General features: G+C 40.5%; 1 protein-coding gene across 1 annotated transcript in view; it reads left to right on the top strand.

The window, feature by feature from the left end:
• Positions 1–24087, top strand: part of ATP10A (ATPase phospholipid transporting 10A (putative)) — a gene marked incomplete at both ends in the record, with an annotated part of 113556 nt that extends 89469 nt beyond the window's left edge. The window contains 10 exons of the mRNA XM_080351459.1: positions 4081–4184; positions 4356–4482; positions 7260–7444; positions 8801–9122; positions 11039–11115; positions 14653–14778; positions 19536–19736; positions 21901–21981; positions 22065–22174; positions 23382–24087. Of these exons, the coding sequence (XP_080207585.1) occupies positions 4081–4184; positions 4356–4482; positions 7260–7444; positions 8801–9122; positions 11039–11115; positions 14653–14778; positions 19536–19736; positions 21901–21981; positions 22065–22174; positions 23382–24087 (2039 nt within the window). The remainder of the gene's footprint in view (positions 1–4080; positions 4185–4355; positions 4483–7259; positions 7445–8800; positions 9123–11038; positions 11116–14652; positions 14779–19535; positions 19737–21900; positions 21982–22064; positions 22175–23381) is intronic.
• Positions 24088–25480: the final 1393 nt, after the last annotated feature.

The following is a 25480-nucleotide window of genomic DNA, read 5'->3' as shown; positions in this document are numbered from 1 at the left end:
TCTTAGAACTGAATTTGCAATTTCTGCCTGCAGTATCCTAATGTCAGTGGATATGTTGTCAGTTCCTCAGGGAACAGAATCTTTTTCCCATTACAAGGAGGTATTCCCCCAGGTAGAGGGAGCATCAGAAGATTTATGCTTGTGGCTATTATCTGTATTGTGGGATATGTCGCTGGTTTCATCCTGTTCTCTGGTGATAGTGGAACATGAGTGTGAGAGCATTTATCGTTTCAAGGAATTGACCAATAAGTGAATCTACATGGCAGCTAATCATCACAGTGCTCACTCTTTGCTATCTTATTGCCTCAGGGACAAGTAAATTGTACACCAGTCAAGCATGCATCTTGAGACTTGGTGGTACTTGTGCTCTTAGACTGAAAGACCAAGGCAACACTGAGTCCCTAATCCCCTAACTCTTAACATCACATTGCATGAACAGGTCCTAATCAGATACAAAGTGTCCTATTTGTCTGGGATGAAGAGCATTTTAAATTATGACATGAGAACAGCCAGAAGCAAATGTCTAATGTTGTAGCTTTGGTTGTGTCTTACATAAAATCAGAAATCACTATAAGCTTCAAAAAGTAAAAAAGTTTCTAAACTGACTCCATTTGTTCTGCCTGTACATCACGCTGAGTCTGTGAAACCTGATGGTTTCTGATAGCATACAGATATTGCAAAAACCCTTGAAATTATTCCCAGGAGTGTATTGTTTTTACTTTATCTCAAGAGTCACCACGTTCATAAATAAGAATGTTACTCCTTGAGTCAAAAACCAGCTTGCACAGGAACTGTGAACATAAGTCATTGAGAAAACAATGACTGGGCTGGTTTTATGCAGCTTGTGATTATGGAGGGAAATGAAGCAAGCAGAACGCCACTAGCCCTCTATCATTCTTCTGGAGAAGACTTATTTGGTGTTTTAACTTCCATGGTACATAGAATCGTAGATTCATAGAATCGTTCTGGTTGGAAGAGACCATCAAGATCATCGAGTCCAACCATAACCTAATTCTAGCACTAAGCCATGTCCCTAAGAATCTCATCTACACGTCTGTTAAACCCCTCCATGGATGGTGACTCCACTACTTCCCCGGGCAGCCTGTTCCAATGCCTGACAACCCTTTCCATGAAGAAATTTTTCCTAATATCCAATCAAAACCTCCTCTGGCGTAACTTGAGGCCATTTCCTCTTGTGCTATCACTTGTTACTTTGGAGAAGAGACCAACCCCCTCCATGCTACAACCTCCTTTCAGGTAGTTGCAGAGAGCGATAAGGTCTCCCCTCAGCCTCCTTTTCTCCAGGCTGAACAGCCCCAGTTCCCTCAGCCGCTCCTCAGCAGACTTGTGTGTGTGGTCACACTGCTCAGCAGAGGCACTGCATCCCAGCTAAAAAAAATCTCCACAACTGGGTTTTGTCTGCAGGAGGTTCCTCCCCTCTTTTTATCTTCTGAGCACAAGATGAATCTCAGGGTAAGACTGATGAGGCACATGAAGAGCTAGGAGAGGTTTGGCTCTCATCAATATGCTTCTTGGAGAAGGGAGGGCAATGCAACCGTCCATACACGGAAGCTGGTATGCACATCTCTACTTGTAAGGAATTACTGTGTTTGTTGAAAGTGCTATAAGCATTTGATGTGAATACTGCATTAGTGCCCCTGGTACTCAGATCTGTAGTGATTAACAGCACCTAAAGAGATAGGAATGACTTTTGGTTGTGTTTAAGCACTTATTCAAGTTCGTGCCATTTGAAATCAGTGGGTGACTGAGATAGCCACTCCCATAAGACAGTTTTGTGTGAGATACGTAAGAAATATGGCATTTCTCTCTAGAACAGTAATGTATCACAATAAGTGAGAAAAAGTGCTTGCCTACTTTATTATTCTAAAGTTAAAAAAGCTGACTCACTAATACAAGAAGCCTAGAAGGTTTGCTGCAGTACTCCTCTCACCAAAAAAAGGTGCTTGTATTGCACACCCAAGTCACATATGCCAAAAATATTATCATGTGCAAACAGGAAAGAAGCTAAATGAAACTCTGTTAGGTTTCAAGATTAGAATGTGTGCATTTCCACTTTATGTTGCAGCTCTGTCTAATTGTGAACTGGTTTAATAGCTTCTGAAGGAACCTTGGGGCATGTGTGTCGGAGCCACAAGCTACAGTGTGACAAGGGGCTTTCCAGTTGCACATAACATTTCTAGGGATGTTCTTCTGGAATAATGCATTTGTACTGATGCTTTGAAAAAATCTGTAGTAATAGCGTAGGTAGCATTAACAGATAGATGGGACAGGTCCACCAGAATATCCCTACCAGTATTCACCACATGACCTTAATCAGAGACAGAATTAAATGAAGGAATGCTTGGACTACCACAGTCTTTATGGAGTCCCTTAGGAGCAGCTGAGTATGTACACTCCCACTAGAGAGGACAGGACAGTCTTCAAAGGTGAGAAAATAGCTATATGGTGAGTAAATCATACTCATACATGGTTGAGATAACAGGAACAAAACCAGAATATTGAGATTCCAAGCTCCCAGCTCCTTCTTTCCTACAACATCAATACTTGTTTGTATTTGTGCTGGATCCTCTGAATGCCCAAGTAGACACTGTGCTGCCATATAAATAAGAAGGTGCTGAATGTTGTGTAAGTTTATAGACAAATAGACATGGATATATGTGGTCACACATAGTAAGATTAAATCTGCTATGAATGCACACTGGGAAAATGTGCACCAAAAAGTATAAACGGTAAGATATTTGTGTCATCTAATGTAGATAACTGTATGAAGTGCTTAATATAAGAGTCTAGTGTCCGTAGGTTCTCAGTATGGTCAGTTGAAAGAGGTGAGCACACTCAGTGGTGAACTGAGATGATACGTAGTAGGTTGCTTCAGGTGCTCAGACTTCTGGTGATGAGTAGCAGTCACCTGACTCTGTGACTGGTTACTGTGCAAGTACCAGTAACACAAATATTGCCTTAAGGAACAGCTCCAGTTACAGAACTATAAACCTGAAATGATTCTACACCCCAAAAAATTTCAGACTTGAGAAAAAAAATTATATGACATCAGGGAATAAGAAAAGGTGCCATAAGGTACCAGTAATTCTCACTCAATAGTTCCAGTCTAAAAGCTTACCAGCTTGTACATTTACTTTAGTACTAACCCTGCAATTCATTTTCTTTAAGATTATTACTACAGTACATTGTACATGAACCTGTCTTGATCCTAGCTGATAAAAAAGATGCATATCACCTGTTTTTAACTTTCGAAGGCATCGTTTTAGGCAATGAGATGGAACAAAATGTGTTACTGTCATATTCATTACTCTTTTTTTATCACAGTCTGAGCACATTGAACCAATCCCAAATAAAGAGAGAAAAGGAACAGATGCTCAGTCCTGATTTTGAGTTTTTACACATGGCTTTAAGTGAAGAGTAAAGCTAAGTGCAATTTGTGCTGCTGCATTCAAGGTAGAAGCTATCCGGGAGGTCTGCACAAGTGTGAATTCTCTTCTAAATGAAATCACAGTCATACCCAGAACTTCTTGCGTTGACTCAGGCCAATAAGTATTACAGTATCAGTACAGCAGCAACAGAAGTACCTTTATACACATAGATATGCAAAACAGAGCACTGTTTCTGGTTCTTTTGAGATATTAACCTTGATGGAAAACTAAGTGCTGTTTTTAAGTAAGTGTAATTTTTCTGCACATGATGAGATGTGGAGAAGCATTTGCTACTAGTGTATTTGAAATCATGCTTCTCTTTCTGATGTTCTTATTTGCTGTGAAGATTATCAAGCCAGACAAATACTTAAGGAGTAAGCAAAAGGAGGTCTTTCTAACATGAATTCACAACTTTTGAAGAGAGAAGACAGAAAAGATAGAACAAAAAGACAATATTGCATTTTATAAATGAAATGTTTTACTTGAGTTTCCCAGGAGACATCAGCAGCTCTTTAAAGTATCAGTTATAAAGTCCTGGTACAGTGAGTACTGTAGACAAGTTTTTATTCTCTGAGGCCATTCTGCTGCCGTTATTTTTCAATCACTAATTTCTTTTTTAATTCTTATCTAGATGACCCTCGGGGCAAACATCAAAAAAAAATCCAAAGCAAAACCCAAAATTACCTTAATCTGTATGCTGTAGATGGGCTGCGGACCCTCTGTATTGCAAAAAGAGTAAGTAAATGCAGACTCTTAGTTTGCTTTTAAGGAGAGTCTTGGCAAAGATTACTGACGGCATTTATTAATTTATTGTTCTTGATTCATAACTTCTTTTTCATTTTATTCAGTAAAGTATGAATGCCTCTGCATCACGTTGACTGTGCCCTCACATACTCTTTTTAATAGGTTCTCAGCAAGGATGAGTATGCCTGTTGGTTAAAAAGCCATTTAGAAGCAGAATCTTCTATTGAAAATCGTGAAGAACTTCTGTTTCAGTCAGCACTGCGGTTAGAGAAGAATCTGCATCTGCTAGGTAACGAAATGAGAGGTGGACATGAAATTAAAATGTGTTAAAAATTCGGAAAGCTTGGCTGTGAAATCCATTCTTTTCCTTAAACGGTTTCTGACAGTACAGAAATTGGCTTCTTTTGGACTTTGTCACGGCTGTCATGTGCAGCACCACAAAGGAATGGAATATAATTAACATAACAGACATAACCTGTTTTCCTTGCTCCTGCCATCTTTTTATCACTAGTGAAATGACTGGAGCAATGCCAGGGCTGAATTTGACACAATATCATAAGTGGGAATGGCTGCTCTAAACAGGAGGAGGACTTGGCCCAAACTGTCTGCAGAATTTTCTTAGCTTAGTGCCACCTCAGCATGTCAGAGACCTCCATGACTCCAGGGGCACCAGAGACAGTCAGAAAGCAAAGCTCATAAATGGCATTTGTGAGAGGCATCAGCTCTCATATAAGTCAGATTCAGCACATGCACTCAGGGCCTGTGTTTTCTGTGGAAGGGGATTGCAGTACTTTGTAATGACGCAGTTAAAATCAGTGTATGCAAAATGTATTTCAAGAACTAAGTCATCCTCTTCCTCTGCTGACTTGAGATGTTGAAAGCACTGAGATTCTAAAATGTATATATATTCACTACTGCTCCAAGCATCCAGCTGCTTTCTCTGGCAAAGAATTTGGCACGGCCATAACACTGTTGGAGATAACAGCCTTCACTAATTGCCAACATGCCTGTCGCTGGGAGATGAGATCCACCTCACTCAACCTCTGATGTGTCTGCTACAGATCTCTAAGGCTCCCCATGTAACCAACGGAGAGACAAAAAGAGAAAGTGCAGTTCATTTGGTCTGTCTTAGATACTCGCTTTAGCGTTAGATGAATCATGCCCTTGGAGTGTCTGGTTTTCTACTGCAAAAGAATTTGCAAGTGTATTGAAAAGGGGGGAATTGAAGAGAAGCTGCCAAATTCATGTATACCGTGATTAAGTTGTAAAAGACATACCCATCATTAACCAATTGACATGAGATAAATGCTTTCTGACTACCTGCAAAATGAGGGGATATTTAGATCCTTCTTCGTGACAAGAGGGAGAGAGATTAAGTAATATAATGTTTAGAAGCAGAGTGCTTAGCTTATCTTTAACTAATAATTAACAGGTGTAGTGTAAGTAAGAAACTAAACAATTATAGCTAACATCAATTATTTCTTAGTATGGATGTATTGTATGTCAAAATTTTCAAAAATTGCAATGCATATGTAATAATTATGCGACTATAAGCAACACAAGAACATCCAGTCTTTGGAGCACTTATGAAGGATGATCCCCAGTGTTCCCCAGCACTGATAAAATAAAGAATGCTGCTTAACAGTATAATTGACTCTGCTTTTAAGTTTATTTCTTCGTTTCACTCTCTGACTTAAAGGGGAGCATGAGGTGACTAATTCAGACCACATTATTAATCAGGAGGATCCCACCATGGTTGTGCCTGTTGGCTCTGGCTGCACTGGGGTGGGGGATGGAAAAGTGAAACTGAATTCCCAGACAAATAATTGAACTCTAACCATCAGTAAACCTCTCATTCAGTCCTTCCCCAAGAACTTCATACTGTGGTTTATATCTTACAATGATCAGTTGTGATTAAGTTGTGGGAATAAAAAAGTGAGTCTGGAACAGGAATAACTTTTGCTTTGTCCACTGTTTGGATGATAATAGCTTTCCTGACATTGTCCTAAGAATGTGTTTTCCAGTTACATGACTGGTGCTCAGACTTCAGGTGGACTTGTATTGCTAAAATATTTTTTATTTAAAATTCTATTTAAATATTGAATTTAATATTCTGTTGCTACAATATTTTTTCAAGGATCAACCATAGGGAAAACAAATAGCTGAGAAAAGTTTACTTTGTTTTTCCTGTTGTTTCAACCTACTTGCGTGTCTGACACCTCCCCATTCTCTAGTAGTGAGGGCTTACATTTCCTCCCATTGAAGCCTCTCTGAAATTGATGTATTTAGTGGTGATGTTGAAGTTGGTCCTGAGTGGCTTTTGCTACCATATTTGAAAATCTTGTCCCTGCCAATTGATCTATGAAAGCTAAGAAAGAGACTGAGCGTCTCATAAAGAGGTAGAAAGATACATTGGAAGTGTGAAAAAGCCACATTTTACTTTCACATCATGGCCAACAGATTTATGATTTGTTCCCTGCTGCATCTCATTTGGCAACCAGTGTCTTTCTGCAAGAGCAAAGAGCAGCAACAAGGCAGAAAAAGGTTTAGGTTGATGTCTGCAGCCTAATGTGCTGTTGCCAAGCTGCAGTTCTGCTGTTGTTCCCCTTCAAAAGAGAGAAATGTCTTGTGACCCAGCCTCTTATAGTTGGGGAAAGGCAGTTAAGACCCTTAAGAACTGAAAACAATCTCATAGAAGCAACAATATCTTCTCTAGCAACATGCAGAAGAAATGGTGAAGATACAGAGCAGAGAGACAGTAAGCAAAGATACATACATCAACCTTGGGAACCTCTGAGACTAGAAGTGGCATCAGATTGCTTCTGAAGTCTTGAATTCTGGATTTGTTGTTGACTGTTTCTGCGGATGTTAACCCCAGCTGTTTTCCCCTCCTCTTTCCCAGTACCCCAAAACTGCTGCCCAAATCTTGAAACCATTGGTATTGTAGTCCAGGTCTTTCCCAATAAAAGTGCTGTTGTTTTTTTTAAAAAAATCCAAACTTACCATTTGAGGCGAACCCTAAGTATTCAATTAATGTGGAATATTTTGCTTTCTCTATGTGCTTAGGTGCAACTGGCATTGAAGACCGTTTACAGGATGGTGTTCCAGAAACCATTGCAAATTTGCGCAAAGCTGGGTTGCAGATTTGGGTTCTTACTGGAGACAAGCAAGAAACAGCTGTTAATATTGCGTATGCCTGCAAGCTACTAGATCACGACGAAGAAATCATCACTTTGAATGCTGAATCACCAGTAAGCAGATCCAATACACAAGTTTACTTGTGAACTAGCTTTGCTTTATTTTCAACTTGTACAATTAAAAGTTTGATGGCTTTTTTTTTTTCCTTTCCTTCTTTTTTTTTTCTTCTTTTCCTGCTACATCCGTAATTTTCAGGTAGGACATGTCTTTGAATACTTTTCAGTGAATCATATTTCTAAGTCATAGTGTCATGTGTCATAAACTTACTTAAAACGTGTAACTGTGTGTAGGGGGCTCCAGCATGAATAAAAATATGCCATAGCAGCATAAATGCCTTTCCTTGGGATGCATTCTCAAAACATCCTTAGTTTTGCTTATTGGCACTAATGGGTCTCAAAAAGCAACCTGTTATTAAACATGTTGAGGAAGAAAAACAATTTATTACGTATTGAGAATTTGTGCTTTGTTTTACACCACTGAAACATGGTATTTAGATAACTCAGTCATTCATGTTTTCTCAGGTGGCATTTTCTCTGGAGATAGAAGCAATACTTAAATTGCAATGTTAACTCTGAGAGTCAGAAAACCACATCTACAGTAATGCCTTGCTTCCTAACAGAGCTTTTCTAATTCTTCTGAATTACTGCTCTTTCCTGTGCTCAACTTGTTGCAAGCAGACAGTCACAGAGAGTTTACTGATATGGTCTAACATACAAGGAACCAGACTGATAGTGCTATAGTCCTTTAACGGGTTGATAAAATTGGACTTCAGATCAGCAGAGGAGAGGTAGGCCAGCAGTATCCAGCTCCAATTTCTTTCGAAAAGGAAGAAAAGATAACAGCATTTTCCATTCTTGAGTGTATCAACTGAACTGGTAAACTGATTTTCCATGATCTTTCTTTTTTGTCATACCTTGCTGTAAGACCAATAGCATTTCATTTTAAATGTTCATATATTCTTAATAACATCTTTTAGTTGAGTATGGCTATGAGAGAGAATTCAGCTTAAATAGCCTTTAATTGGCCTTTAACAATGCATAACTATTTGATCTGAGTCGTAGGCGTATACATAGTGTTCATCACCATACTTAACTTGGTGCTGATACCAATTATATCATCTCCCAGCACTGTTATTCTGAGAAGGAGCTAAAATAAATGAGTTTAGCATACAATACTGCATGTTAAACAGGAATTAGTTTTTAAGCTTTTCGAGTCCTCATTGCTGTCGTATCTTCTGCTTGAATTGTATTTAGAGAGAATAGAAAAGATTATTAGAAATTAAAACCTTAACTCTGCAGCAAATATAATGCATTCCTCATATTCCTTATGCCGAAATATACAGCAAACACAAATGTTTGAATACATGTTCTTTTCTCTCAAGCATACTTATTTTGAATTTTTTTTTTCAGGAGACATGTGCTGTCTTGCTGGAACAGTGTCTGCAATGCGTAGAGTCTAAATTTTCAAACAACACAATAGACGAAGCTACTGGAAACATGACTGTTGGGTTCACCCCTCTCTATCCACCCTCTTCCTCTGTGCTTTCCAGCTTGGGCCTAGTGATTGATGGAAGGACTTTAGCCTATGCCCTGGAACCTACGCTAGAAGATAAATTTCTCGCACTAGCCAAGCGATGCCGTTCGGTACTGTGTTGTCGCTCCACCCCACTCCAAAAGAGCATGGTAGTGAAACTGGTCAGAGACAAACTCAAAGCAATGACCTTGGCAATAGGTAAATATCTCAGCTTCAACTAGCCTGCCTTGGTGTGTATACTGTGCCTTAAGAATTTTGATTTCTTGACTTGCAATAGGACTCTTCCAGCTGCGTCACGACTCAAATAGCCTTCCAGTTCTGTCTGAAAATGTATCAGACTAACATATTTACTCTAAGATATTTATTCAAAACTGGGATAGAACTCTGGAGTGGTATTTGGTATTTCTTTCTACAGAAGTTAGGCAATAGGGACCCAGGTATGCTGTGAGGTTTTGGCATGTCCAAACACATCTGTGAAGGATTGGGTTAGCTGATGCTGTGCAGAATTCCATTTTGCAATCACTGTATTACACAGAGCAGAATGATGCTCAGTGTTGTTTCACCCAGTCATGTTTCATCTCAAAGTTCTGCATTTTTCATCACAAGTTGTCCACACAGCACAGAATGTGAGTTGGCATTGTCAGTATAGAGAATGGATTTATGATTGGCATCATGCCAGCTTTTACACTTCTTCCCTGTTAATTGCTGGGTTGGCAAAGGGAAGATTTTGTCAGTCATCCTGCCTTAAATCTGGCAGGATCTTCCCTGTTTCCATGATTTTTGCCTGAGAAAAGTCAGCCAGATCTTCTTTCCCTGTCTCAAGTCTAGGCTTGGGTTGCATTAGAAGATGTGATTGCAGCATATATTGTTGCAAACACACCAGATTTCATCTACCTGTCTTGGTTAATCATAGCAGGAACATGTGGGTTGGACTTAGCCATGAGAAACCCTAAGTACCTATAATAATTGCCAGACTCCTGTAACATGCACATCACCAAATGTGTGCTGATTATAATACTCCTCATGTTCACTATATCTAGCTCAAATATGCCTCCCTCATAATGAATTTATATCTTTGGCTGACTGTGGACATATTCATTTGCATATGTTGTCAAAATCGTCTGGCTGGTTAAGTTGAATTGTCAAGAATGCTTAAAAACACTAGTCACGACTGGACAGCTTGTGTTTTCATTCTTTCTGAGCATTTTGAGTCTGCAAGTTGAATTCAAGCTCTTGCTCTGGATTAAAAGCCCTGCTGTACACATCCTCCCTTTTAACCCACGTGAGCTAATGGGGGGTTGTGTTGCACAGTCACAGAGACATCAGCTGTGTCAGGTGAGCAGATGCCCCTTGTACATGTGCCAACAGCAAGGGAAGCTGGAGAGAGATGTGAGTGTACGCCTCAGCCACTGAAGTTTAAAACCAACTGTCTTGTCAACAGCCAATACTGCTTCATTTTCCATTAGCACACTGGCAATACATTTAAGAGGTTAAAAAGTAGATACACATCCCATTCTGGTATCCTTTCTATGGCACCTGTCATTTGTGGTGTCATGATTGGAAGCAGAGCAAGGGTTGGCGACTGCAGTCATTGCAGTTAAATCTGCCTGTGATGGGTATATTAAAGATATTAGACTGGTCAACCCAAGTCAATAATTCATCTAGTTTTTAACTTTATTGTATTTTTTACTGTATAGACAGGAGGCTTTAGGCCTCCTTGCACGTTTCATTCTTAGTCATACTTGATTGCAAGCAGACAGTTAATCAGGAAGTAGAAGTATTGGGGAGCTGATTCTCACCTTCTGTTGTTTTAGTATTTGTGCAGTTCAGGCCAGATACTTGAATTTTAGATCTTACTAAAAAAGAGAGTGATTTATTTTATTTTTATAATACTTTTCCATTATTTAAAAAAAAAAAAAGTTTACAAAGATCAGAATGTCTTGACAGCTTTGCCAGGCTTCGAACCTTATATTCCAAAGACAGATCCTTTCCTACCCCACATCTCCCTTATTTACTCAGCCAACACTCAGTAACAACTGGTTTTCCTTTGCTTTGCTGCTGCTAGCTGTTCCTGGTCTGCTAGTGACAACAAAACTGTATCTTGTCATCTTTAGGTGATGGTGCCAATGACGTCAGCATGATCCAAGTGGCAGATGTCGGCGTGGGGATCTCTGGTCAAGAAGGCATGCAGGTAATGTTGCTGGTTCACTGAAAGGAGCTCCCATGGGAGGGTGAAATAGGCAATTCTCATATGTCAGGTTGACTAAGCTGCCTTTGGATAGCCAGTGCAAACAAAGGAGAAGCAGCAAGTTGTGCTCAGAAGCACCAGTTGTGCATTGTAAGGATGCTTTCAGCTTCCGTTTGAGCTTGTGTTTGTTCTCAGGTCTGTAGTGAGTTTAAACATGCTGCCTTCTCAGAAAATTAGCCAGTTCAGACAGCGGAACAGCGAAGAGAAAATTGCAGCCCTTTGCAGAACCACTGCTCCCTACACACTATTCCAAGTCTCGGTTTTCTCCCCATTTTCTGCCTCAGGGAACAGCACGATAAGGGGACTTGCCCTGTAGTCTTCTGGATGTGTTCAGCCTGTGATTAGTGTATTTACAGCTGCATAAGAGGCACTTCTCCCATCCCCAGAGGAGAGGATGTATATTTATAGGATGAATTACCTACCGTATTACCTACTCCCTCTACTGCCTCTACTGCTAGTGCAGTTCAGTTGCCTCATTAGCACCAAACATGACAGTAAGACACAGAGAATGAGGAAAATACCTTGTATTTGGGCAGGATACAGGCTAATTGCATGAGAAAACAGAGTAGCTGAGTATATGACAAACAGCTCTTCAGAGAAGATGAGAAGTGTTTCCATCCTGAGGACCTGAGCAGACGAGCATGCTCCTTAACTTAGTTACCGGTGGGCGGTTCTCTGACCCACATTGCATTTTTTGCAACACTGCTTGGATATTTTGCTCGAAAGGAAGAAAAGCCTCCTTCACGCACTGTACAAGTTGGCTATAGAATTTTATTCCATGAGATTCCTGTAATTTAATTGGGCCAGCACACAAATTTATGAAACAAACATTTAACTGAGCTATGAACTTGGATGTCAGCTTTGTGCATTTTCTGACACGCAGATCACCAGAAGCTAGGACAGTACTTTGGAGAAAAGTCAGTAGATGTTTTTCTTATTTATTCATTTACACTTCCAAAGGCATCCTCTCTTGGCCATCGTTGGAGGCTGGATACTAGGGAAGATGGGCTTCACCCTGACCCAGCAGAGCTATTACCCTTGTTTTCTTTCTTGTAATCATCCAGTAGGTACAGTCAAAGTAATCTCCAGGGCAAAAGGGATGTCCATCAGTGCTCTTCAAAGAGACAGATTTCAGGTCTGCAATCCATTAAAAATGCTTTTCCAAACATGTTAGCAGCTATAAATTAGACTGGAAACACGGTACCACAAAACTATTGAGCTATTCATTGTGCCTGTGGCATCCCAAACGTATACCCTATGAGCCTGACTTTGATGACCAGAGAGGGCAGGAGAAAAGGGAGTCTTGGATTAAGCTGATACTGAGTGTATTTGTTGTTCCACAGCCTTCATCAGGTTCCGAGAGCTTTGGATAACTTCTGCAGTATCACTCTGCAGGCAGTTCAGGCTCCAGAGACCCCGGAGCAGACTGGTTTTGTGGGCTCCCCTCCAAGCCCATCAACTCAATAAAGTCTGCCCCAAACTCCCTTGAGTCTTATCATCTCTTATGAACTTATCAGCTCCTATGATCTATTTATTAATTCAGATCACTTTCTTTGGTAATGCAGACATATAGTGCTCGTAGCATTTTTTTTTTTACTCCTCTCCCCATTATTCCACTTTCAGGTGAGCTCATACACTTAGAATAACCAGCCCTCAAATGCCCCAGCTCTTGCAGTGTACTCACATCTGAAAGCTATTTGCTCATTAACCCATTAAACTACCTGTTTGTTGGGGTTTCTTTTAAAATTAAAGTTCAACAGAGTGGAAAATGTTTATAGATCCCTTCCTTTACTGCAAGGTCCTAAGGAACCATGTAGGCCTCTTTACTATAAACAACTGTCAAAATCTTACACATGCAGGTATTCAGAAGGCGTTAAACATTTAGATGTCTGAAACAGCAATACTCTCTGATTTATTTTCTTACTTCTTTCCCCATTCTGTGGAAGCATGTGGAGCGTGAATCACTTTTTCCTGTGAAAAAGCTGGAAGAAAAAATAAAAATGTGAAAATCGAAGGGATATTTCGAGATGAAATAAACATGCAAATGTAATTGGATAACACCATCTTCTCCACTGTGTTCCTCGCTGTAATCAAAATGGAATAAAAAAGAAAAAAACCTCGACATCTCTCACAATGTGTTGTGAAGTACTATGTCAGAAGCGCAAATGAAAGGAAGCTAGCAGTTTTGTTTTAACGTTGAAATAGGCTGAGATGGGGTGGAGGACAAGGAAGCAGACATACCACGGCTCTGTTCTCTTCAAACTACAAGACAGCTGTATGTCTGCAGGACAAATCAGAGTGTTCTGTGCAGAGAGGTTATAACAAGTGTGTCTCAGTACCTGAGAAATCCCAGGATGTGTCAACATATTAAAAAATGTCCCAGCGCTTATGTACATCTGCTGCTTAAATTACAATGCGTTAGTACACCTTCTCTTGCATACTGTTTTAGAGTTTATTTTAATAGCTTCTACAAGCACTTACGTGGGAAAATTGAGGCCTTTTGATGATTTACCAAGAAAGGAAATTAGGAAAAATTTAAAAGAAAGATGTCTTTCTTTTAAAAATACAGTCAAAATATACCCTGCAGAGTGTGAGGAGGACTTTGCTCCTTTGGAGATTTTCACCTTTCCTCATGTATTTGCTGAACTGTGGGGAAAAAGGCGATACCAAAATAGAAAATGAAATGTAAAATAATATTAAATGAAAGCTTAGTGTGCTCCTAGGGATATGGAAGATCATGAAACAACTGTGATAACACCATCATTTACAGGAAGGACTCATCTAGATGTACAGTATCCTAAAACTTAGTCAGAAGTAGAGAGAAACTGGGTGATTCATTTTGCCAATGTGATTTGGCAGTCTGTGAAGTCCCAGAAGAGTCTCATCTAGTGTGATATTTTCTCATAGACAGTTTTAGAAAAGTGCAATTTCAAAAATCCCTTACAATACTGATAGGACAGCTGAGTAAACTATATAAGCCAGGATTGCAAATGTTAATTAAAAGCTAATATTTTTATTGTTTTGTCTTTTAAAGTCCAGTAATTATGATGCAACCACTTAATTGTGCTTTTCTTATTTTATTCTCTGGAAATCCATTTTGCCCTGTAAGTACCCTGTAGTTTTTACAGAGAAAGATGTTAGTGCTACCAAGATGTTCACAGGTGGGCCCTGGGCCTTCATGCTCATGCAACTGCAATCGTCACCTCTCGCTTTTTGCTGCTGCTTGTCACCATCTGGAACACAGGCTATAATAATCTTCCCTGTGCAAAGACTGAGTCGCCTTGCGTGTGCTGCCAAGCCACTGGGTTTTCTCATGGATATTCCCAAAAAACATGCAGTAATAGCTGCATTTCAGATGCGCTGTAATGGATTTCATTCTTTATCAGTATGATTTCCACGGACTGTATGAGTTGAGAAGATTATTAGATTCACCGTTGGTGTTGAAAATGAATAACGATTCCAACTTTCCTTTTATTAAAGGCAGTGATGGCAAGCGACTTTGCGATCCCAAGGTTCCGACATTTGGAGAAACTCTTGCTTGTTCACGGCCACTGGTGTTATTCCCGACTCGCCAACATGGTGCTGTATTTCTTCTACAAAAATGCAGTAAGTGTTCGACTTGGCAGCCTTATGGCACCGCATGTTTCCAGGGTTTATTTTGTGCTAAGTGAGCATTAGGTCAGCCTTCAAATGGTTTATAAATAAGCTGCAAAGAAATTTGCAGAGTTGAAAGACAGCTGGCTGCCATTTGCAGAAATACAGGACCCGCTCCATAACAGCTACACTGTGCTGCTGAATGTGCAAATTAGGTAACAGAAATAACAAGCACTGCTTAAGAAAAGTTTCTTTATAGAGCAGTTTTGCAGACTTGAGCTGGCTAGACACAGGATTCTTTAATGCCAAAGCCATCCAGCATTGGTCCAAAGTAGCAGTTGAGTGTGTTTTCTCTCCCTGACCCTATCTATCGCTTTGTTGCTTATGAATCACTGTACATATTTCCCAGTGACCTGACACAATTTTAGTCCTCTCTGTGCCTCAGATGGGAAGGTGTTTTTCTTGATTTCTCTTAGTTCCAACTAACCAAAAAGAGTTCATTAGAAAGGAAGCACTCTCTGGTAAAGAACAGACTACGGGTCTGCGTTTTCTCCCTGGTGTATGAAACAGGAGTTAGTCCAGCACTGAGCACTGAGCCAGTAGCAGCTCAGCTCCTTGGCACTAACAAAGGCCCTTTGCATTGACCTTGGAGTACAAAGATGATTGATTGAAAACTGCCTAACAAGACAACCAAGAATTCCATCAGCTCTGCAGGAGTCACTGGCAGGCACACGGATCTGCTCACTTCCAACACCTGCAAATCGCCTTGGGAGCAAGGGAAATGAAGAACTGGGAAAAAGAAGAGAGCCAGAGCTCTCTGACCTCTGCTCCAGGGGGCAATGTGTGAACTGTGAGCAGGAGACTGTATTTTATCCTCAATATCAGAAAAAAGTAGCTCTCCATTTTGTAAAAGTTGCTTTCCAAATGTAAACTAATAGTCTTTTTTTTTTTATGTGGCAACTTTTTAACACAAATTCCTCTTGACCTGGCTGATCCCTGTGCGATTTCGCTCTAGAGGCAGGTATTTTATGAAGAGATCATTTGCTCAAAATTTTGAACATCGTAGGAATACCTGAGGGAGCTAAAGAATTAATAAATCATCTTTGTGTTAACACAGATGTATTAAAATACTTTCTGTGGTCTGATCAGAAACTGCATGAAAGCACTCTCGCAGACACAAAAGAAAGAAGGGATTTGGACAGTCTGAACTGCTGCCTGAGGCTGAAATAGCAAGCTGATTTAAATATCGCTGCCCCGAGTGGAGTGGAGAGCCACCTGTTGAAGCACAACACTGAAATCCGTGTTGGTGTTCAAATGCCTGAGTTTTAAGGCTCAATCCTGAATGATGCTGAACATCTGTACTCTCACCCCAATGCTCTATGTTTCCAAGATACCCTTTGGCGTGACAGTATCAAATCTGAACTTCTAAGAAGTGTATGCAGAGCCAGCATACATTAAAATAAAACAAACAAGAAGTGGTATTACACATAAGGCATTCCAGCAATCAGCAGCCAGACATGTTGTTTATACATCTACATTTTTGTTCGGCTCTTGTAAAATCTTCTATTTCCTTTGGTTGTTTCCTTGGATGTTCAACTCCCTTTGATTAAGAGTATGATTTTCCTTGCCATTTTTAGTAAGACATTTTCAGAAGCTGCTGCCTCAAGGCTAGAATATAGCTGAAGAATATCTCTTTGTGTTGGCTCTGCTTTGGCAGCCTTGAGAGCTTTCTGAGCAATATTTGTTGCTACCGACTCTCAAAACACGGGGGGGTACCCAGCATATAGACCATGCATATGTCTGATATAGCGCCTGCCCTCATGGAAAGAATACTCAAAAGTGCAAGATGTGAGCACATGATCCTTTTACAAGGAGACTATTCTGGATGAGTCTCCTCAGAGAGTCAAGATAGCTACACCACAGATGTTCTGCAAGTTTTCTCTTTCCTCAAGTGCTTTTTTCCCCATTTCTTCATATTATGAAATTTCCCATTCTCCACTAGAACCTTACTCAAAGTTTAAACTCCAAATTGCTGCGAAAGCCATTTGGAAACTCAGATGACTTATCCAAGAAGATGTTTGGCTTGGTGGAGATAATAATAAAACACAAGTAAAATATGTACTAAAACATAGCATGACTGGAAATATCTGCACTTGATGGAAAGGGTTTTTATGTAAATAAAATTCTACCTGCACAAGCATGCACTGCTTCTTCCCCTTATACATTATCTCTGCAAGACAGCACTGGGGATTTTTTTACATATATTTCATTCACTGAGAAATTCTGTCTGGGGCAACATTCATAAAACAGTCTCATCTGGGATGAAAAAAGGAAACCTTTTTTATTTAAACTCTAATTCAATTCTTTCAATTTCTTTTGACTTTTTCAGGGGGGTGATACACAGGAGTGTAAGAGAACATTGTAATTGAAATTAAATAAAACACTTGTTTAATTAAAGAAAAAAAAAAGGGGGGGGAGTGGAAATCTGTTTTAATCTGGGCTACTGAAATGTCATTTATTTGTACAGCTTGCTTTGGCAGCACCGCTGACACCCATACTAGAGGCGGTAGGAAAATTTTCAGCTGTCTGTATTTCTATCAAACTACCCATTTTTATAAAGCCAAACTGTTTCTACGACATGTTAGCTTTAACAAAGCTCTAGAGGAGAAAAATTCTTAGGTTCAGGATTAGTTGGATTTTGCTTCTTTGAAATGAGTAAGATAAAAAGTATCTACATCCACATACGTATTGCAATTCTGTTTTGAGAAAAGACCAAGGAAGTTTTGTTGTTTTCTGAGTGTGGAAAGGAAATAAATTTCAAAATCTGTTCTATTTTGAAAAGAAATTGCCATGTCCCAGACAGCTGTACTGAAAAGGGTAAGCTCTGGGAACTCAGTCTTATTTTGGCCAGAGGAAGATATTTTTGCCTGAAATGTTTTTTACAGAAACAGTTGTAGAGGTAATCCTTAAAAAACTACTACCAATTCACTTCTAATAGGTTAGCTTATAGTGTGGGCTCACAGTGAGAGGTATGTTCCTCTGCTATCCAAGCCACTTCAATGTCGTATGCAAACATTGCCCGGACATGTATATATACAATATAGCTGGATATATACATATGCATACATTTACGTACAGCAGGACTGACCCTCTCATTCTGTGGCAATTCCCCTTCACAATATAGGCTTACCCTCCTTATAGCAGTTGTCACTAAGCAGACCATAGCTTTTTCTTCTACATTTACGTTTTAATCAGATTTTGGTGTACTGGTGGAACAGATCTGTATTTTCCTCTATGCATCTAAAAATGATGAAATGTTAACATACTCCAGCAGGCTGAAAGCTTTTGAGAACAGAATACAAAAATAATAGGAAAGGAGAGGTCATGCCATTTCCCTTCTTCATGGTTAAAATGGGGAAAACCCTCAAGGAACAGTTGCCAATGTTTTTCTGGTTGCCTTCCGTTTAGCATTAATCTGTTTACAAAGACTAATAGAGATTGCAGTTTTAGGAGGACAAAGCATGGGAATTTATCTCCTTCTCTAGGAAGCTGCCCGTCTTTTCCTAGGCCTCAAATCCCCCCTCAGAGAATAAATCAGCACCTCCCCTGAGCCATAAAACCTCTGGATTCCCCATGCTGCAGAGCTTGTAGAAGAGATGGAGTTGTGTGGTTTGTCCCTTTTTGGGTGATTCCAACCCAGCGACATGAACAATCTGCATCATGCTACATGAAGCATCTGCAGCTGATTTCTTTACATAGCTGAAGAGTAGGGGAGAATGAGGAATCTTCACAGCACTGCTAATTCACTGAATTTCAAAGCACAGAATAGTTAAGACAACTTTGCTAGACCTTACAATTTCACCTCCCTTGCTGCTGCTAGTCTCATGTTGGTTTTGCAAAAAACTTCTGCAGTTCATAGAATGATAGAATCGCAGAATAGTTTGTGTTGGAAGGGACCTTCAAAGGCCATCTAGTCCAACACTCTGCAATGAGCAGGGACATCTTCAATTAGATCAGGTTGCTCAGAGCCCCGTCCAGCCTGGTCTGGAATGTCTCCAGGGATGGGGCATCTACCACCTCTCTGGGCAACCTGGGACAGTGTTTCACCACCCTCAGTGTAAAAAATTTCTTCCTCATGTCCAGCCTGAATCTCCCTTCTTTAGTTTAAAACCATCACCCCTTGTCCTGTTGCCACAGGCCCTGCTAAAAAGTCTGTCCCCATCTTTCTTATAGGCCCCTTTTAAGTACTGAAAGGCCACAATAAGGTCTCCCCGGAACCTTGTCTTCTCCAGGCCAAACAAGCCTATTGTGAGTTACATATTGTTGACCAACTGAGCCTCTCAAAACTTCTCAAGTTGGCAGAGGATATTATTATGGAAATGCTTATTCTCATGATAGTAATGTAAGTGCTGTGAGATCAGTAGTCATACACCTAGATGTCAATAATGGTTGGGACAGATTTTTATGGTTAAAGTACACCTCATAGTTTTACTTGAACTGAAAGGTAATTTTGTATGAGACTGTCTCATGAGATCTAAGGTTCCAGCGGCACAAAGACTTGCAGCTGTGCCAAGTGTTTGTAGCTTAGCCGAGTGGTCCGAGCATCAGGACAGCAAGTCAAAGACACGGTGTCCTTAGAAGAATTGCTCACGTGTCTAGTGTTGACAGACAAGTCCTTGCAGAACTGGAGTCAAAATGGTTTCAGAACACAATGGGATGATGACTGTGCTTATCTTGTCATATTTACAGCATTGCTCATTCTGTTTCAGATGTTTGTGGCCCTTCTTTTCTGGTACCAGTTCTACTGCGGGTTCTCTGGTTCGTCGATGATTGATCAGTGGTATCTCATCTTCTTTAATTTGCTGTTCTCTTCTCTGCCACAACTGATTACTGGTGTACTGGATAAGGATGTGCCAGCTGAAATGTTAATTGCTGTACCTCAGCTTTATAGAAGCGGCCAGAATATGGAGGTAAAAACTTCTTACTTTTTGAAATTATTTTCCTAGACATCTTTAGTTTCAATGAAGAAACAATCCTGTTCCCAAAGGATGGATGACTGATAAAAACAGCCTGAGAAGTCAAGTCACTATTACTATTTTGTGATATTTCTCACCTGAGTCAAAGTATCTAAATGCAAAAAGTACATTTAAAACAAAAAAACAGACAAAACCAGCTATATTTTGAAATATGTAACAGGAGAGAGGGCTGGATACTTTTAAGTCAGCCAAACCTGAACACCTGCCTCATGGTCCAGGCTTGCAAATAACCACAAAAATGAAACAGGTTATACCTTGTAGAGTAGTGTGGAATTTCACAGAATAACCTCACAGCACGTACTCAGAACTTCAGACCCCAGCCCTTTACAGAGGGAAAGGTGGCTGTAGGAGTCAGCACAGAGGTCGATAGACGTAGACTCTGAGGGCATTTGTCACCAGCAGATGACACACTCGGCTGACTTGTCTGTTGAAAACACTCTGTCCCCCATCTGCTTGAATTGTACAATGAAAACAGAAGGAATTGCAGGAGAGATTCGAGCCAAACCATTTCTGGTAATTACAGCTACAGTGTACTGTGGGAAAATCTTTCTGCTTGGCAAAACTGTCCACATTGAGACATTGCTTCCAAGGCAAAAACCTTTCTTAACAGGATCTGACATTGTGCTCTGTGAGAGGAGACAGTGAGTGTCTTTTGCCTTGAACTGTACCCCTGCATTTGGTACCCTACACATCCAGTGTCATTGCTACACACTGTGCTGGAAAGATGCAAGAAGAATTTTAGCGTAACTTATTTTTAGTGCGTTAGTCCAATATCTCTTTTTTTCACCCAGCTGTTGTTTTCCTTTTTCTACATTTCTTCTGTTCCAGTGCATTGCACTTTAAAGATCTGTGACACTAATACCTTCCTTTCTTGCGCACTTTTAAGGTAATAGAAATCTCGTAATGGCTTAAGCATGTTGGGAAGTTGAGTCTGCCTGGCTTCAGCTGGCAAACTGAGAAGTCTCCCAGGTTCGCAGTACAATTATTTCTCATAGGCAAGCCTAGAGACCATTCTAAGTTTGTTTGAAATCTAGTGAGCATTTTCTCTGAGTAGTTATCTAAAGAGGCATTTTTAAAACTTGCCAAAAATCCTGCTTCAGGTAAAATCTCTTTCAAAACGATATCACTGATTCTAAGCCTGTAATATAGAATAATTTAGGTTGGAAGGGACCTCTGGAGGCCATCTGATGCAGCCCCATGCTCAAAACAGCTTCAAAGCTAGACAAGGGTGCTCAGGTCTTTATCTAGTCCAGTTTTTAATGTTTCCAAGAACAGAGATTCTGCAGTCCCTCTGAGAAACCTGTTCCAATGCTTAACCACATGTTCTAAGCATCTTTCAATTCCCATTTTTAGGCTGCAGTTATTATTCGCTATAGAGGTAAAGAGCCCTGATGAGCCCAGTGGTTGCAGATGTAGCCCATATCCCCAAATTAAATACGTATTTTGTCATTTGCAAACTATTTTCCTTAGATCAAAGTCTTTTATATGACTATCCATACCCCTGCAACTGTATATGTCTTTGAACAAAAATGTTAGTTTAATATTGTTTCTTAATGAGCATTTTTGTGCCCCGACACACAGATATGAGTGCATATATATTTATTTACATTTTTATAACATAGCATAACTTGCTACATTACTTGCTAAAGATCATTGTTGCAGATCTGCTTTCCTATCTGTGTGTGCACTTGCTGTTTTATCTCTTGTGTATAAATACTCGGTGCTTGTATGTACATGATGTAAAACACTCAGGTGCTTACAGCTCAGAGAGCTCCTCCTGAAATCAGTGGCCTAACTGTAGTGCATAAAGTTGGGCACCTTCATAAATGTTTGCTGGCCCAAGTGTCAGATTCAAATTGCACCCTTTGCCAGGGGAGAAGAAAAGAAAAAATGAACGGCAGTGTTGCCCCAGAACAGAGTGACTTGCAGGTGGACTCTTCATACTTCACTCCCAGGGGTACCTAGCTGATTGGCAAAGTTGGGAAGCTGTTTGCACAAGCCCTTAAAAGTGCCCATTGGAATATCCCCCTCAAAATACCTATCCTAGCAAATAGCATTTTCATTAGGCTCTGATTTTTGTGATTTTTTTGTGCCACAGGAGTACCAGCCACACATGTTTTGGATGAACATGATTGATGCTATGTATCAAAGCCTCGTTTGCTTCTTCATCCCCTATTTTGTAAGTGTTTTGTGTTCTATTTCAAGCATTGTGAGGAGAACTGGTAACACCACTTGGGCTAAATTCTGTCTTCTTCTTTACAGACTTACTATGATTCGGAGGTGGATGTCTTCTCCTGGGGAACTCCCATCACCACAATAGCTCTTTTCACCATCATACTACATTTGGCTATTGAAACCAAAACTTGGGTAAGGTATCCACAGCCTACATAGAAACTCACTGGCATATACCAAATTCTTTTCTTAGTGTCATTCTTCAAAAACAGATGGTTGTTTCATTCCCTCAGTACATTCTATTTTTAACAAGCATTTTAAGCAAACATGAAAAAGGTTTTAAACTGTGATCTGTGGACAGTTTTGGAGTGTTGTGCCTATAATAAGAATTTTTGAAAATACAAGGCTCTAAACTAGGTGCTGTGCATGGCATAGTCTCCAGAAATTAAGAATTATTAATTGAGAATCACAGCATATTTCTCAGGATATAAAGAATCATTATTCTTTTGTTGGCTTTTTGTTCTAGACTTTTCTCCACTGGTCATCTTGCATCTTCAGTATCATTTTGTTTTTCTTTGTGGCTCTGGTTTACAATGCTTCCTGCCCAGCATGCCATCCTCCATCCAATCCCTACTGGACCATGGAAAGGCTGATGGGTGACCCTATGTTCTATTTCACTTGCATTATATCACCAGTCGTTGCATTGCTGCCCAGGTATTGTATCTTCTCTCATACCTTTTCCATATATGAAAGCATTTTATGCATATGATTGGACGGGCAAGAAACATTTCCTTTTCCACTTCCATCCTTTCTTTTTGCTTTACCAGCCAAGCCATTTTTTTTCAGCAGCTGTTCGTATGAAGTCAGTTTGTCTCACCTTTTCTGTGCTCCTGACCACAGGAACAGACCACAGCTCCTGGCCATAGACCACAGGCATGGGATAATTGCAGACTGTTGGTCAAACCTCCTGGCCATGCAGAGATTTGCTACCCTGTGAGGTTTTCCATGATGCTTCCAGATTCAGCCCATCCTCTCATAACGTGCACAGTACAGAAATTCTGGTAGTGTGTTGTGGACTTACTTACCTACTTGTGGATGCAGGAGGCCAGCCCTGCAGACTGATCCTTGTTGCCTTTGATTCCTCATCAGGAAAGATGAAAGACTGTATGTAAACACAAGGTGGATCACTGGCTAAAGCGCAGATTTATTACAGTGTTTATTGTTAATCAAAACATTAGCACAGCATCCAGAGCTTGTCATCTGCAAGCTTTCCTGTATCAAACATAAGAAAGGCACATAAAACTCACTTATTTGTATGTGTTATACTTTCTTGGATATTTTCTCTTAATAATATCTTGAGTACGTCCTTCTTTCAGTTCTTTTCATGTCCGCCTTCTCCTCCTGCAGATTTCTGTACAGAACCCTTCAGGGAACACTATTCCCAACTCAGCTTCAGCTTGGACGCCAGTTGAGTAAACTACCCCCAGAGATTCGCAGCAATCTTCTGACCAAGTTGAATGTAAAGGAGACAGCGCGTCAGGCACAACCCTTTGCAGACAGCTTCTCACCAAGCCTTAGCTCAAACGCTAGTGATTGTTGCAAGCCTTCTAACCAAAGCACGCCTTTGCCAACAGCTCCTCAGATTCGTGAGTCACTTTTCCAAGAGCACACAAAGGCAGAGCATAGAACAGATCAGCCTGTGGCTGCCTCTCCCCAGGGTGTTGTGTTGCCTGGGGAGAGCAAACTCCCCTCATCAGCAAGTAGTCTGGAAAGGTCCCTGGGATTTCATGACGTTCGACACGGCACTTCAGAGACGGAACCACTGCCTGTGGGAGCGACGTTCCCGTGGAGCTCAGCAGTCGACCAAGCGGACTTCAGTTTGTTGAAGTGGATCACATCAACTCCGCTGTTCAGCCGCCTCGGGACTGCATTACAGGTGTCGTCAAGCAGTTTACAAAATGAAACGCAGGACAGTATGTGTGTGCTTGGCTCTTCGCTGCAGGTGGACTTCAAAGGCTTAAAAGAACAGAGCTCAAATAACCTGCAGGACAAAATGAAAGGGACCCAAGCTGATCATTGTAAAAGTGACAATTTCGAGACCACCTTTTTATGACATGTGCCTTAAATATATTTATATATTTTCTATTTGCACACATCTATAGTGAGATTGCTCTATTTGTTTCCAAGGATGAAACATAGAATCAGAGGTACAGAATGATTATTTAAGAATGTTTAAATACAGTATATTGAAATAAGAGCTTTAAATATAAAAAGAAACACTTGAAAATTCCATTTATAGTTTTATTTTTTCATCTCATTTTGTAAGGAAATGCCGTCTCTTTATTTTTCAGATACTTCTCTTTTATTCTGACACATACTGTACAAGCAAAGGACCTGTCTACCATATTCAAAGGGATTAGATTCAGCAACAAATATTGGTTTCATTATAGGACATTCAGTAATCAAGGAGGAAAAACCATGAAAATAAATAGGCACTGTATTCCATCCATCATCTGCTTGCCAGGGTGTTTTGTCACTGGAGCAAACCACTAGGCGAGACTATCGAATTATTATACACCTCTCTGTAAATGTTAACAGTATCTTACCACCGCATTAATAATACTGGCATTTTATAAGTGACACCATATTTTGATATTGCAGCCATAGCATTTTATGTGTCATGATAAAACAATAAATAAATGACCATCCATGTTGCAAAGTGACTTCCCAGTCTGGCATTAATAGTAACTCAGCCCTTCCCTTGGAGCAGCGAGCATTTGGCCTGTCATGGCCTTACATCAAGCTGTTCAACTTCTGAAGAAGAGCTGCTGCTTGTTGGTGAGGAATGATTTGATGGCAAAGAGCTGGCACGTTGAGCCTGCTGTAGAGTTTGTCCTGGGAGGCTCTGTGATCCTCTTTGCTGGAGTACCACCACGAGCAGGCTGGTTTTGCTGAAGAAATCAGTCCTGCTTGCTAGTGAGGGGGTAGAGGACCAGCAGGGTGGAGTTTTGTCAGGCACCTTCACTGTTGTTTCAGCCAGGTTAAATCAGGGGGGATTAGACTAGCTGACCTTTGAGGATCCCTTCCAACCCAAGGTATTCTATGATTCCATGAAGTCCTTGGTGATCGGGAAAGGACATGACTAGCTGCAGGGTGCAGGGCTATGCAGAGACACTTGAGCCTGGTCTAAGACAGCGTAGCTCCAGTCCCAGAAGCAGGGACCCGCACTGCTTTTGAAGTTCATGCCTGAGCCGACCCTATGTGGTCATACACCACAGACTGCTGCTGGGACAGGGCTGTGTGGCTGCGCTATGCCGGCCTGACTGATCCCAGCAGGGTTTAGCCTTGGAAGGCTGCTCAGTTCTTTCATATCTAGTCACCATGACCAGGTGTGAAACAACTGCTCGACTTCTTCGTTTCCTTGTCACACGTTCTCAGATGGCCTTTGCCTTCCTTGCCATCAGTCATGTAAGGCCAGGACTTGTTTGTCTTGGGGGCTGCACCAG

This window comes from Nesoenas mayeri, assembly GCF_963082525.1.
Source record: "Nesoenas mayeri genome assembly, chromosome: 1".
NCBI classification, from domain to species: domain Eukaryota; kingdom Metazoa; phylum Chordata; class Aves; order Columbiformes; family Columbidae; genus Nesoenas; species Nesoenas mayeri.
This window is presented reverse-complemented; position numbering and strand designations above follow the sequence as displayed.